Here is a 15,331-nt window from a genome sequence, read left to right as displayed (position 1 = left end):
TGCTTAACATTTCCAGAAAGAACCCAAAGAAACATCTGGAGAAGCAGAATGAGAGACAGTATTCAAGTACACCTGCATGTGCCAAGGACAAAGTAAATTAACTTCCATGAGGTTGTTTTAGGTGTCCTTCAGAAAGCTTCAGATGGGTATTCACATCGCAGGGCTCTAATGTGGAAACAGAAACGGAAGGTTCAATTTCAGAATAACATCAAGGTTGCCTTCAACATAAGACATTTTGGATGCTACAAGGTGATCTGCCACTACAGTTATCTGTGATGGTGAAAAACAGCTTTGTATTTTATGGCAGCACTTTTGTATGTTAACTGATGTTTTCATTGAGGAGTTAGGTGGAATGCAAAGGGCTCACTGCACCATTTCAGCTCAAGCACGTTGATGGCTGCTCTCAGAGCTGTCCTTATCTCAATGTCTGTGGGTGAGAGATTCTTCAGTTCCGTGAAAACACTGTCAAGCTAATTAGAGGCTGCACAGGGTATGTCATGTTCCCTATTTATAAACTTGACTGATCTCTGCTTCCTCATCTGAGACCTCACCACTAACAAAATAATGGTTGTTTGGAGAGAAGGCTCAGCAGTGAGGACACCAGTGGCACCTCAAGGGACTGACTAATAATTTTGCCTGGTTTCTGGTTTCCTTAGCACTCTTTTAGTACCACTCTTCCATAGCGTTCTTGTATGAATACACTTTTTTTTATAATAGCTTACGTTAGCCTGCAATGCTAAGTTTTCTTCCTTCATTTTCTCTTGCATCCTTTGTTGTTTAAACTATAGTCACTGCTTATGTTAAAATGCCCATCTCTGAGGAACATTACCCATACATGTGTGTATAAAGTACACCTGGTGCAAGCAGAAGCATACTTTTTTCTCCTTCTCTTTCCCCGTAACCCCTTCATTCCTGTTCTGGGACTGCAGTTTCATTTGTGAGGAAAGAATATTGGCTCACCCTGCTCTCTATGCCTCACTGTTGGAGTCACCCCACACGGACTGTGCTGCGTTCCTCCCAAAACATGTCATTGGTGGGGTCCATGTGCAGCAGTGGAGAAATAAATGAATGGTATTGGTGGTTTTTAAGCATTGTGAAGATGGTAGTTGTGATAAAATGCTGAATATTTCAGTCACTTTGCAAAATGAGTAGGAGTTCAGCAGTTTCACAAAGTGATGGGAATTGTAGGCGCTTCCTTGAGCTGTTTGGCTTTTGCACTGGGTTGCTGCAGGAAGTGACGAGGTTTCAGTTCTCATGAAATGACTTGCAAAGTTATTAAGCACACCAGGAAACCTGCGCTTTCTGTTATGCTATTTTGATCGAAAAAACAGAATCCTCCGTGGGAAATAGGGCTTCAGCAATGTTTTACAGGTCAGCATTTCTTCATAAGAAGAAGCCGTTCTTTCAGTTGCTCTCTGTGGGTTCTGCCTGCACCTCTGACCATGCTCTTTGATCTGCTCTGAGCTTCACGCTGGATGATTGATTCTTCAACTGAGATACCCTCAAATGGAGCAGTGTTCCAGCTGAGATCTTGCGCTGCGTAGAGGAGATTGCATAATGTAATTACAGGCCATGCTTCTGTTTACTCATTCTGGCATGATGATTGTCTTTCCTGTGTGACATTGACTTAAATTTGACCTGTGACCCAGAGGAGACCTCTATTTCCTATTCTAAAGAACTCCCTGGCAAGTTGTTGTTCATCTTATATTGAGCAATACGTGAGTCCTTTCATTAGTATCCAATCCAGTCCTATTTCTCTTAGCATTTCATTGGTTTTCTTAGGAAATTCATAACAAGTCATGTAAGTTAGGCAGCTGTTTGGTTGTCAGCTAGATAGAGTTTTGGCAAAAGTGGCTGTAGTTGAGGTGAATATGAAATGCCTTGCAGCTACTGCAAAGCAAAGAGATAATGGTCTTGGCTTTGAGAATAAGCATATTGTTTGATGCGTATTATTTAGAGTTTAGGAGGTAATTATGCAGTAATAGAGTTTTATAAATGTAGCACTGAGTAGTTTCCCTTGTCCTCCTGATATAATGGTTCCAAATATTAGAGAATTAAGCACGTCACTTGGTGTTTACCCGTTACTTTATGCTGTTTTATGGGGTGACTGAATGCTTTAATAACTTTGCAGTTTGTCCAGTTTTATTGTAGCCTCTAATAATCATAGTCACTGTAGTGTGGATAATCTTTTTTTTTTCTCCCCCACGCTTGCAGAGCAAGACAGCAAAGTTTTTTACTATCACTGCACAGACTATGGAGAGCTTTGTGAAGTCACTAAGTGAAGACACAAAACAGCAGGATTTGGATTCTGATGAAAATCAGTTTGTGTTAGCGTTGGCAGGGATTGTAACAAGTAAGTTAACGTTCTCTCTCAAAATAGCATTCCACGTGCACTGGGAATTTCTTTATTGCTCTGTATGTACTGCAACAATTACAGCTTTCTAAAGTCAAGTATTTGGTCAGTGCTGGTATCTTGGGTGACTTCTATTCTTCTAAAGTTCTAGCAAATTTTTTTTAACTTAGCAACGCTGTGAGGAATTGAACTTTCTGTAACATAGTTAAGGATGTGATGTGTAAAATTTGTTCAGTTCTGAAATTTCTTAGCACTTCTGGTCAATCTGAAGTAAAGCAAGTACTCTTTTACTACTCATCTGCACTCACCTTGCTTTGTAAATGTCAAGCAGCGTACTGTCTGAATCACAGATAGCGCTCACATCTTTGAGATGTTCTAGCTACAGATGATGCAACCACCTCAAGGTATGTGTTCAGCATTTTGAATTTGTGTAAGAATTTTGTTGTCAGGTGGATTCCATCTTTGCTGTCCTCTAGATCCCCAATTCCATCAGAATTAGAAGTTAATAAATGTTCCTTCCACCCTATATATATATATTTTTTAGAGGTGTGTGTAAATACACGTATAGTAAATACACGTATAGTAAATACACGTATAGTAAATACACGTATAGTAAATACACGTATAGTAAATACACGTATAGTAAATACACGTATAGTAAATACACGTATAGTAAATACACGTATAGTAAATACACGTATAGTAAATACACGTATAGTAAATACACGTATAGTAAATACACGTATAGTAAATACACGTATAGTAAATACACGTATAGTAAATACACGTATAGTAAATACACGTATAGTAAATACACGTATAGTAAATACACGTATAGTAAATACATACACGTATATATTTGAAGGTAGAAAATAGGTAGGAATCACAGAACTGAAGGAAGACACAGATCCGTCTCAGTATGGCTGCCCTTGACTTGGAAGGCTATTAGAGATGGGGATGATATGTCACCTGCGTTTTTGTGAAGCAGTCAAAGTGATATTAGTTAATGATGTGATGCAAGATAGGTGAAAGAATGGCCGTTGGTACCAGTAAGTGAATCTTGCATTAGTGCCTTTTCTGAATGTGTGATTTTAGGTGGTGGTGTGCCATTAAAGAAATGGTTATGGGTCACATTGTGCCACTGTACCCACTAAAGGTGAGATTCAATTCCCTCCAGTAGTTTCACCAAAAAAAAAAAAAAAAGAAAAAGAAAATAGAAGCATAGCAAAAGTAAAGTCAGAACAAGTAAAATGTTTGATGGCCGATGTGGGGGAGGATGACGGTGTTCTGCCTGAGGAGGAATCAGCGTGGTGGAACGAAATCTTGCCTTGCTGAAGCTGACTTTTTCCACTGAATTAAGTGATGTCAAGATTTTCCTCTTTGTAATTTAGGAAAGGGGTTGCTGAAATTTAAGTACGATAAAGGATGCAGGCATACGAATGATGTAGAAGGTACAAGTGTAATCCTCCTGGTATTACGTTAGAGAAGGATAGCTGGCCACAAAGTGGCAAGTACTCAGAAGTCAGAGAACAACAGAGCAGAAGTTCTGAGTGCAGTCTTAACGCAGCCCAGCGTGAGCACACCTTATGGTACCAACCCTTAATTATGTGCCATATCCTTTGAACATCTGCTTGATTCTGAGTTTAAAAGGCCTTTTATACTGAAAAACATGGGCACTCGTGGCAGAGAGAAACTGAGGGTACGTGGAGGAACTTTGTCATGCAGCACATCCCAAAATTTGCCCCGAATGGGAGGCCAGGGAGCTGAGTTCTGTCACTCATTACATTCATGGTACTTCAGTCATTTGGAGGAGGCTTGAAAGTCCAGGTTGCTGGAAGATGTCTTGCACATAAGGACTTCCTGAGTTATGGGACTAGCGTAAGGGAAAACGTTTGAGGAAAATCTGTTTTAGAGCAGTAGTCATTAGAAATGTTTTTGCCATTTGGTTCGTGCATGAATAATGTAGTGCCTGCAAAGAATTAGGGAAAGAACTCTAAGTAGACTTTCACAGGCATTTTGGTTGTGTAACGTGCCAGGCATATTGGGCTGAGTGACTGTAAAACAATCTGCAATCCCGTTTCTGCAAATCAGAACCTATGATGATCAGCTTTGCTTCATTCCCACGTTACTTGTAGATGTGAGGTTAGAACTGCTTGAATCCAACCTTTTGTTTCGTGATGCACTGTGTTATTACCGGGACGTTGGCCACTCTGAATAAATATTTGAATTATCAAAGTAGAATTACGAGGGAGTTTGATCAGTATCATTTGCTGCTTCAGTATTTGCTCTGTCGATGGATACAGTTTCAAGTTTATACAGTTACAGATACAATAGCTCATTCATCACAGCTGACACTTTTTTACTGTTCTGGTCATTATCAGGAACTTTTGTTTGAAACACGAATTTCATGGTGATATTTTGTGTTCTCTCACAGATGTGGCTGCGCTGGCATGTGGCCGTGAGTTCTTGGTTAGTTCAAGTCCTGACCTATTGGACACAATGATGCACCTCCTGGGAGAGATGAAGCCGGGACTCTGTACGAAGTTTAAAGTGTATGATGACTTTCTTTTTTCTTTCACGTGAAGTGCATCACCTTTGAATGTAGATCAGAGATTACAGCAGTGTTACTGCCTTCCCATTATTTCCTTTCCTGGAGGCAAGGTGTAACGTTGGAAAACTTTCCACAGAGGCATTCCTTGCAGATACACTGGGCTTGCCTGCAGGGCTAGCTTGAGCCACTTTTTGTGTCCCTTTGAGAGTCCCTTAAGCACTGTAATACTGCCCATCTGCCTTAGGAGGGGCTCATAGTTGGAGGGTCAGATAAGGAAAGTGTGAGGTCAAGCTTTAAAATAGAGATAACTGGGAAATGAGCATTTGTGGATTTGTATTTGTTCTCTTCCACTCCAAAGAACACCTTCTGCAAAATAGTACGTGCTTAAGTGAAAAAAGTGCTCTGCTAAGAGCAAAAATTAGATTACTTAATGCCACCTTAGTAGCCAGAGGCACTGTGCAATTGTACTTGTAATAAGTGCTGCCTGTAAAGGGGACTTCATGATGGAGATTTGCAAGAAAAGCCCGTGTTGTACTTAAAGTGGTGGAGAAACTAAGAAAGTTGTTAGCTGTGTCTTTTTCTCACACCTTTTAAAGCTGAGAATATATGAACTTAGCAAGCATATTACCACAGCTTATCAAGTACTTACTCTTTTGCTACACAGTGGACACTAGCCATGGATACATGTCATAGAATCACAGAATGGCCTGGGTTGGAAGGAGCCTCAAGGATCACGAATTTCCAACCCCGCTGCCACAGGCAGGGCCACCAATCTTCATGTTTAATACTAGACCAGGCTGCCCAGGGCCCCATCCAACCTGCCTTGAACACCTCCAGGGGTGGGCATCCACAACCTCTCTGGGCAGCTGTTCCAGCACCTCACCACTTTCATAGTAGTGAACTTTATGTGGTTAATTTGTTCTTGAAGATGGTTTAAGCCAATGTGTGTGGTTTTGTTTTTATAGCTGGACAGGGAGCGCATGCTATGAATTCATGCACAAGTTGGCTATCACAGTTCAGCTGACAAACAGCAACCTTGTCAGCCACAATAACCCGATTGCGTCTCTATGCACGCACTTAAGCAGCCTGTACGTGATGAGTATGAAATCAGGCTTGGTCCTAAATTTGGATAGGTTTTATCTTGCCTAACCTCAGCTGTCTGAAAGCTGGCGGTCAAGTATCTGGTGGCTTTCTTTGCTTCTTCCTACCTTCAGTGCAAAGAGATGAGGCTGTAAGATGGCTCATTCAGCCCATGTTGGGAGTGAATGAGCTGCGCAATGAGGATGCTTGCCTTCACTACCCTGCAGGTAAAGAGGAAGCTGAACAGCCTGTGCTGTATGCAGCAGTTAGATACTTTGGGGTCAGTCATTTCCTGTGTTTCCCAGGCATTGGTCTTGAAGGTCAGCTTCAAAACAAGCTAGTTAACACTTGCAGCAGTGTTTTTCTGTAAAGTCCCAACTAAAAGATTCAACTTAAGAAAGAAAAGATAGTTTGTACCTTCGTGTATTTAGGGAAAAATACTAGGAGAGGACCTACAGTGGTTGAAAGCATTCACATCAGCCAAAAAAAAAAAAAGGATTTTCTTTTATGGGGAGGAGGGAAAGTGTTCCTAAATATACTCAGGATTTTAAGCAAACGACCAGCTGTGGGGTTAGCTATGTGATTTTTGAACATTTCAGGTTGTATTAATGTAGTTTGATAATGCAATTGGATTTGAAGGCCCTTCTTTTGAAATGATGTTTTGTTTTAATTTTATTTCAAAATCTGCCAGAAGAATTGCATGTCATGCTGTGAACGTTGTGGTCTTACAGCAGTACAAATACAATACACATGAAATACAAATAAAATACACATAATCAATCCCATGAAGCAGTTAGGGATTCAATAGAGCCACTTGGTACGATACGTTGAGTGAAGGGTTTGCACAAGAAACATTTAGATGTTGTACTGAGGGACATGGTTTAGTGGGGAAATATTGGTGGTAGGTGGATGATTTGGACTGGATGATCTTGAAGGTCTTTTCCAACCTTGGTGATTCTATGATTCTAAATACACATACAGACACATTTTCACAACTCCATCTTGTGGATGAGAACGTCCATCATTTTGGAAAGGCAGTGTATTTCTCTCAAAACGTCACCACTGTGTTACATGGAAAGAAATCACCGACTTAACATTTAGGCAATAAGAGACAAAATTTGGCTTCATATTTTCAAGGACGTGTTTGGCCTTTGCTCAGTTTTGTTGCTTTAAAGTTACTTTTTAGCTTCTATTTTCAAAAGTATTTGTCTTTACTGTGTGACAAATCAGGGGAGACTGTGACTGATTCTGCACACAGCAGAACTGAACACCAAGTAAACTGGAAAGAGGAGTTCTCTTCTTTCCCTCCTATAGTTCTTGCAACCCTGTGAGGGTTTCTTGTTGTTGTAACAGCATATAAATAAAACATTTACAGGAGAAGTTTCCAATTATTCTAGCAATACTATGCTATCCATATAACTAAAGCTTCTATGTGAGTGCTAGCACTGAAATCTCATGACTTTTATTTTTTGCCTTTCTGAAATAGCAGTGGTGTGAAAGATTTCAGATGGCATTGCTGTAGGCTTTGATCATTAGTGATTATTAGGTGGTCAGTAAGCATTTACACAATTGTTTATGTCTATAATTAAACTGATAGGAATCTTCAGCTTTGCTCATGTAGCACCTGAAAGCTACCACTTAGAATATTTCACTTCATGAACTAATCCTATCTATTAGGCAAAAGAAAAGGGCCTTCACAGTGGTTTTAGCTGTAGATTTTAAAGCATTGACAGATACAATAGTACACAATGTTAATTATTTTGGAATTGCCTAAATATGAAGATTCTGAGGCACATAACTAAAACACTCTCCACATTGACAAGAAGCAGAAAATACTGTCTATGAAGTTATGCTGTGTGTCAAGTTTTCTTCAGTAGAAGTATGGATTACAAAAAGTACTTACTGGAATGTGCAAGTACGAGTGATGAAACTGGCATGAAGGGCCTGGAAGAGTTTGTATTGTGCTCATGTGTGTTTAATTAGTAATAATACGCTACTATAGGATGAGGCCCTTACCTCTGCTTAGTGGGATGGGCTAAATCCTTTTGTGACACTGCAAACCACGGCACTTTCCCGGGTCACCACCACCACCCAGTCTCTTTTGTCTGCACGTAGCAAACAAGTAAAAGAAAAATACAAACATAGCAGTATCTCTTTGCGTCACTTTATTTCTAACTGTAAATGTCAAACAGATTAATGATGAAAGGGATTGTCGAGAAATATTAGCACTTTCCATTGTGAGGTATTGTGTTTTGATCATTTTAATTCTGGCTGATTAGATGTAATTACAACTGTGCTCCTTTGTCAGGGTTTGGATTCTGGATTGCATTAAGAGCTGCAAGAGCCATATGAAAAGGAGCGTGTGGGCTTTATGGCTGCAAATTCAATTCCACAGCACCTCTCACTGCTCACTGATGGCCACTGATGCAGTAGATTTAATAATCTATTGCTCTTGTTTCTAACTACTTAAGAGCCTAAGTGATCAAACTTGTAGCAGTGCAGCAGTTAACGTAGCTTATCTTCTATTGCAGACTAAACTGAGTTGTGTTACTTTCCTTTCCTGCTGTACGAAGATATGCATGGGGACTGTTGGAAGTCCTGCTGATGGCAGATTAACTTCAGCCGTGTTCACTTAAGAATGGGATGTGAGGTGTGAAGGCTGTTAGGAGTAACGTAATTTCCCTCTTGTTTGGAAATGGTGCCAGTTGGATAAGAGGCAGCTTTATAACAGTCATGAGAGATAGCAGCATCCAGGCTGACCCCAGAAGAGAGCAGAGAATTCCTGCCTGCTCCTGTTTCCTTACAGTTGTTTTGTATGAGACCCAGCACTATGTTCTGAGTGGGCATCATGATGTGTTCTGTAAATGTTACAGGAGCTGCGTTTGTTCATCTTCCCTTTTCATTGTCCAGAACATTGACTTGCATGTTGTCATCTTTGAAAAATAAATAGGAATTCATAACATCAACCGTAGCATGTCTTAAAGTGCACTAATGCCCTGTCACTCCAGCCACTGCACAGCTTTTTGGATGTTCTGCATAAAAGGCAGGGTAGGACAACATCACTGGAAGGGTGAAAGGATATGTAAGACAGCTGCTGACTCCAGAACTTTTCAGGGGCATCAGGGTCATCTTGCCTGGAAGTTTGTAGTTCAGGCGTGGTTGAATGTTATTCTTCACTGAGAGGGCAGTGAGGCACTGGCACAGCTGCCTAGAGAAGCTGTGGTGCCTCATCCCTGGAGGTGCTGGTTGGATGGGGCCCTGGGCAGCCCGATCTAGTGCACCGTGTCCCTGTCCATGGCAGGTGGGTTGGAAGTTCCAACCCAAACCATGCTACAGTTTTAGGATTGGTTTGCCTTGTTAACATCCATGGCTTTTGTTTTTTCTCTGTATGCTTTCTACCTTTAAGTAGAATGGTTCCTGCTGGCAGTTAGAAGAAAATGGAAATAATTCTGAGGTGAGCCCACTGACGCTCTACCTAGCTGAAAAAGAAAGTTTTACCCACCAAAAGCATAAAAACTCTCATCACAAATGCGGAAGACAGTGTGATAGCATCTGCATCAAGTGTTTGAAAGCAGAACCTAGCTCAGTAGAAGCTGCAGAAGGTTTAGTGTCAATAAAATCCTCTGCATTGAGTGTTAGTAGTTGCTAGCACTGGAAAGTGGAAATGCATTTGGAACCTCAGGGTACTACATTTGTCCAGCAACCTAAAGCAGCTAGAACTACGTTTTGGCCTAGGCACTTTATCTGCACAAACTGGCAAAGATGCCATTTATCTGCATAGCATCGTGTGCCTTACAGCATCACTTCAGCACTGATGTGGCTGAGGCTGAGGCGGTTGGTACCTGTAGTCAGCCCCCCCCTTTCCTGATGGTTTTCAAGCTCCTGATCATACTGAAGCTTCTTGTGTTTGCAGTAACTTAGTTGGAAGCCATCTGGAGAGAAACTGGTGGGATCAGCAGGCTGGAGTGATCCTTTTCAAACACAGAGCCTTCTCCAACAAATCTGGTTTTCTCTCTGTAGAAAAGTTGAGAGTAGTTTAGTATGTAACTTGTTCTCTGTGCAGCCCCAGAAGATGACTAACGCACGTCCTTATGCAGGGGACTGATAAATTAGGAACAACAATTTTGGGGAGCTTTTGAAAATGTAGTTGAAATGAACGATGTCTATTTTTATTGTGCGGTTTACACGCTGAAGTGCAGCGTGACTGTAAAGAGCAGCAGTCTTGGTTTCGGTTTGTCAGAGGCGTCACATTAGATTGTTTTTCAATTCTCAATTAAGTAAATTCTTTTTAGCTGCAAGACCGGAGGCGGTCTTTGTTAACCCAGAAGACAGCATATGGGTTCTGTCCTTTATCAACCTGAATGACCGTAACAAAAGACGGAATCGCCTTCTAGGAAAAAGAAAAAAGGCTTTGAGGTTGCCCAAATGTCATTTGGAAACAAGTTTTGAAGAGGTGCAGGTGAGAGTAGCGTTTGGCCTGTGCTATCCTGTGTTGATTTATGCAAAGAGCACAGTTTATGGCCAAATTGAAGTCTGGTGCTGTTGACTTAAAACAAACCAAAAGAAGCCAGATGTCTTTCCACTTGTGAATTGAGCCTAATCAATCAAGATTCCTGAAGGCAGAATAAATAGAAAAGCCTGTGATGACATTTTAAGAGATGAGCAGTCTTGTCTTTTCACAGCAGGGTCTCCATTTACAGGCCAGCAACGTCCAGTTGGATGAGGCCTTGGGCTACCTGATTTAGTGGTTGGTAACCCTGCGTACAGCACGGGGGTTGGATGATCTTTGAGGTCCTTTCCAACCCAAGCCATTCTGTGATTCTATGTTTGTGATTCTATGTTTGTGATTCTATGATCACGCTGCCCTTCACCTGTGGCAGAAAGCAGCAGTCCAGCTTAGGAATAAGCATGCTAAGTTGAGTTGTGACTACTTGTACTTCCCTTTTTTATACCTCAAGCCTGCCCCCTTCTTTTAAATGCTTCAGTAGGTGTAGTCACTCTCCTGTAAGAGAGGAGAGAGAATGCATTGGTTCTTGCTGTGCGTTAGCTATGTATTGCATCTGTTCTCATCTGCTGTAGAAATAGGATAATACATCAATGAGGATGGCCTAAGCTGTGTGTCTGTTTCAGCTGACCAAAGGATTGGTGTACATAAGGCCTGCGTTGCACAACCAGTGGAGCACATCCTTTGATGCTGTTTCTAGCACTCAGCCTACAGCCTTTCTTTTTTGTGTTGCCTGTTGGCCCTTTTACTTGTCAGAGCAAGCAGCTGATCTGAAGTCATCTTGTGCCCAGCACGGATTATCACTATGTATATACATATGTGTGTGTATATATATATATATATGTATGTATAGCTGTATACATATATACATGTATATACATATATATGTATAACTATACCTGTCGTATAGATTGTCTGGGCATGTCTTTGGCATGTCAAGCCAAATCCTGCTTTTGTATGTGTCATGTAAGGCATCTCATGGAGTTTGATGAACCTTTCAGGTGGCATATTTTTCTACAGGAGTGAAATATGTGATCCTACTGTAGAAAGAAGGTTTTGCACGGCATTGTTTATATAGCATTTGAGACTTGTTTCTTTTCTCAAAGTATAAATGATGAGGTGACACTTCAGCATCGATACATGATGGGTGTAAGTAGCAAGAGAAAACAGAAGATGCAAAGCAATAAAAAAAAATCACTTCTTTTTCCTTTCAATTTTAGGCTAATGCTAATGTCACTATACAATGTGAGTATCAACTTGAAAGGCTTGAAGTACATCAGTGAAAGTCCGGGTTTTATTCCTTTGCTTTGGTGGCTCTTGAATGGTAAGTTGCTTGAAGGACCTTGTAAACTGTGGCTTCAGGGATTGTAGATTGTGGGAATATTGCAAATACAAAACAGAAATTTACGTCCGTAACGTGACTGTGTAAAGCTTTTGTCAGATTAAAAGTAAACAACAAAGACAAATAAGGGGAAGAGGTGTGCATTTCACACAACACTTCTGCTACTGTATGTAATATTCCATTAATATAAAATTCATGGGCGATACTAAAAATAAAGAATGTTGAGATGTTGTGAAGTGCATTAGAAAAGCCACCTGTATTTTTGTATACCGGCTTTAAAACCTGAGTGAAACTATGAAATACAACAAGGGAAAATGTAACTGTGTCCTGAGACATGTGGGAGAAATGCTCTTTCAGAGGCCCCACATCCCTGCGTAGGAGCCAGCTGAGACTGACGTTGCTGCCGTTCGTTGGAACTTGGCTGGCAGCTGTGTGCACAGCTTGTAAGGGACAGTAAGGACTGCAAGAACTATAGAGCCGTGACGCTGTCCTTGCATGTGAACTGCAACTAGAGTTTGCTCCGTATTGGGTTTCTGAGGTTACTGTGGCTTGTCCATGAGAATATTTTTGGTGTTCATTTCATAGTATCAGGGAGGTTAGTCACCTTGGCACTCCGCGTTGCTGTGCAAAGCCCCGTTGCAATAGGAGAAGTAAATACAAAAGGTAGCTGAAGTGGCAGAGGTTGCATCTGCTTTTTCAAAGAACTAAATCCCTATGGAAGTTTTTGAAAAGCTTCGGGCTTGTGAACTGGAAGTTGTTTGTATTTCCCACAGTTCTCTCAACTATTTTAAGGAAAAAGTAGGTAGCCATGCTTTTCATTAAGGAACTTACAGCAATGTGCTGCCGTACACACTTCTGTGATCTCAGAAAATGAAGCAATCCTTGTAACAGTGTTGAAAAATACCTGTCTGTTTTAACAGCTTTTTAATGTCACTTGAGAAAAATTGTGTTCTCAGAGAGTACTTTGTGTATGTCGTCCTTCGTTCTGCTGTATGTAGAAGCTGAACATGTGCTAGTTCAGATATTTCCTTTACTTCATGTTTGGCTAATACACATAAGCTTTGCTCTAGTAAAACAAACAAGCAAGCAAAAAGCAACGAACCCAAACTTCAAAAACCTTGTCTTAAATGTGAGTTCCCAAGTGTGCCCTTCTAACTGTTGTTGTAAGATAAAGAAGCTGATCTTGTTTGATGCAGTCTTTTGTTTGAAGGAGGCTCTCAGGTCACGCAAGAGGATAAAACAGGGCCCAGTTATAAATAATTTACTGCTGTTAGTGGCAATAAGAAATTGAAAGGCTACTTTACATTTTGATACTGTTAATCGTGTGTGGCTGGGTTGTGGAAGGAAAAGATGGGCATAGTTAATTCCTTTATGTTTTGATAATACATTTCTCCAGCTACAGCAAAGGAGGAGGATGCTCAGATATCCCACATGTGCTAGTTCAGGTTTTCGACTTGAGAGGAAGTCTGCTTACTGTCAAGGGAGATGGCTGACTAGTTTGTATATCGGATGAGAGGTTGGATCCGAGATGCAGTCTTGTTCTAGTCATTTTGTATGAGATCGCTGTCATTTTCTCTACATTTAATCAACCTCTGAACTTCTCCAGCAGTCAGTAGCTTTCTCACGCACTTGCTTCTCTACTGTTTCTGCAGCCAGGATCTTCACCTTCTGCTGGCCTTGATTAGATTATGAACATCTGGAGTTGCCACGGTGTAAAGTCTTACATTTTTTTTCCATGCAAGAGAACCGAGCAATGCGGTTTGCTGTCAGCGTCCCGTATGTGCTGCCGTCCTACAGGAAGCTTCTTCAAAGATTGTTTTGGCTAAGGCTTGAGAGATGATTCAGCTTTCCACAGTTCTCTAAGCCTTTATCAGCGCTCTCACTAAGACAGTCCTCTGAAAGCATCCTCTGGCTTTTTTTTTTTTTTAATTTTCAGAGAATCATCCTGTTTGCTGTCGCCAATCTACGAGTGTCCGTGATCTCAGACTATACATCAAGAGCAATGGCTTGTATACAACAGATAAATCCCTCAAGTTCTTTCTCAGAATTTTTAGTTACTTCCCAATCTTCTTGTCCCCCGAGGAAGAATGTCCTTCTCATTAAGTGAAGAAGAGAACAAACACACACGATAACTTGATTCTCTTTATTCTCCCTTGTTATAACTAAAGCAAAGAGTGGTTTGATTCAGATTGTTTGGTAGACTTCTTTGAAATATGCCATGACATCGAACACATGGATGGTAAGAGAAAGGAGGCAAACCTGGTAATGATTCCTAGTGGAGAAAGAATGTTGACAACAAAGGGTTTTTGTCTGTTCTGCTGTCTTTAGAAAATTTGGATGAGCCGGAATGTCTTCACATGCACTAAAAAGAATCCTTAATAGCTCCTTCTGCTGGAGGCTATACTGAAAACAGGTGAAAAGCAAATGCTTGACACACTTTCTGAAGGTAATGCAGAGCTGTGTAGCCTTAGCACTGTATGACATAGGCTGTTCTCTTCCTCTTTTTTCCTCCCTTATAAAGTACTGCCTGAGAGGTGGGGCATCCTTTAATAAGCAACAGTGATCACTGAAGAAAACAGTCCCATAGCTATGCAGCTGTTGTATTCTTGCATAGCTATCACCTATCCCTACCTGTATGTTCCCAGCCTGGTGCCAGCATAAAATATATAAAATACGTGAATGATGACTCAGATTGCTGTCTGTGAAGCAGCTTGTGGAATTAGTAGGCTTCTCTTCTCATGGAGCACCATTTGTGTGTAGAGCAGCTGTTGCTGTCTTGGAGGATATAGGCAGCTTTAGTTTTCTCCATCTCCATCTGCTGTCCCTGTGTTGATATCTTGGCTAAAGGTTTTATGTAACTTTCAGATTTCAGGAAGCTCTGTCCTCAGCAGTAGGAAGAGAAGTTATATAACTTTGGATAGAAATCCTCTTGAGATTTGTCGGTATTTTTTTGCTGGTGCTTTACTTCTGTAGCTGCATTAAGACTTTCAATCTGCCATTTTCAAAGAGGTAGACTGAGACTTTTCCCTGCAAGGGATCTTTTGAAGAAGTTGGAGACAACTCAGGTGTTACTGGTAAGGCTAAGTTTGCTTTTCATTTTAAATCATACAGAGCATTTACAGACAAGTGAGTGCTGGAGAAAATTGGTCTGGGCTCTTCAGGTTTTTTTTAACTATGCATCTATCTTATTTTCCTTTTTTTTCCCCAATTATTGCAGTTCTTGTTGGACACATAAGAGGTGGAAGTCAGAGAGACCGTGTCACTGACATTTCCCATCCTTGCTGGGAAATTGCTCCAGGTACTTCATTAAACAAAAGACAAGAGACACATGACTAATCTTAGATCTCTCCCTTCAGTTTCCTCCACCACAGTTCCATATGGAAATCTAACCTTGTTTATCCAAATTCTTTGCAAATGACGGTCTCTGTTATAAACATCTATATGAAGCATGTTCTCATTTTGCTGCCTGCAACCTTCAGTATTTGCTTTTCATGACTAACC

The 15,331-nt window shown here is 40.8% G+C and overlaps 1 protein-coding gene across 8 annotated transcripts in view; it reads left to right on the top strand.

The window, feature by feature from the left end:
* The window catches only part of HSF2BP (heat shock transcription factor 2 binding protein), a 38,738-nt gene that overhangs the window by 15,418 nt on the left and 7,989 nt on the right, over positions 1-15,331 (top strand). For 5 of the 8 annotated variants that reach the window (XM_040652657.2, XM_025145717.2, XM_025145706.3 and 2 more), the window contains 3 exons: positions 2,215-2,353; positions 4,788-4,905; positions 11,709-11,812. In XM_040652657.2, the coding sequence (XP_040508591.1) occupies positions 2,215-2,353; positions 4,788-4,905; positions 11,709-11,812 (361 nt within the window). Of the gene's footprint in view, positions 1-2,214; positions 2,354-4,787; positions 4,906-8,515; positions 8,947-11,708; positions 11,813-13,482; positions 15,129-15,331 lie in introns of those variants that run through there. The other 3 variants (XR_001470631.4, XM_040652666.2, XM_015300830.4) reach the window with 3 other exon arrangements.

This window comes from Gallus gallus, chromosome 1 (assembly GCF_016699485.2).
Source record: "Gallus gallus isolate bGalGal1 chromosome 1, bGalGal1.mat.broiler.GRCg7b, whole genome shotgun sequence".
Lineage (NCBI taxonomy): Eukaryota > Metazoa > Chordata > Aves > Galliformes > Phasianidae > Gallus > Gallus gallus.
Note: the sequence above shows the minus strand (reverse complement) of the source record. Positions and strands in the feature narration are given on the sequence as shown.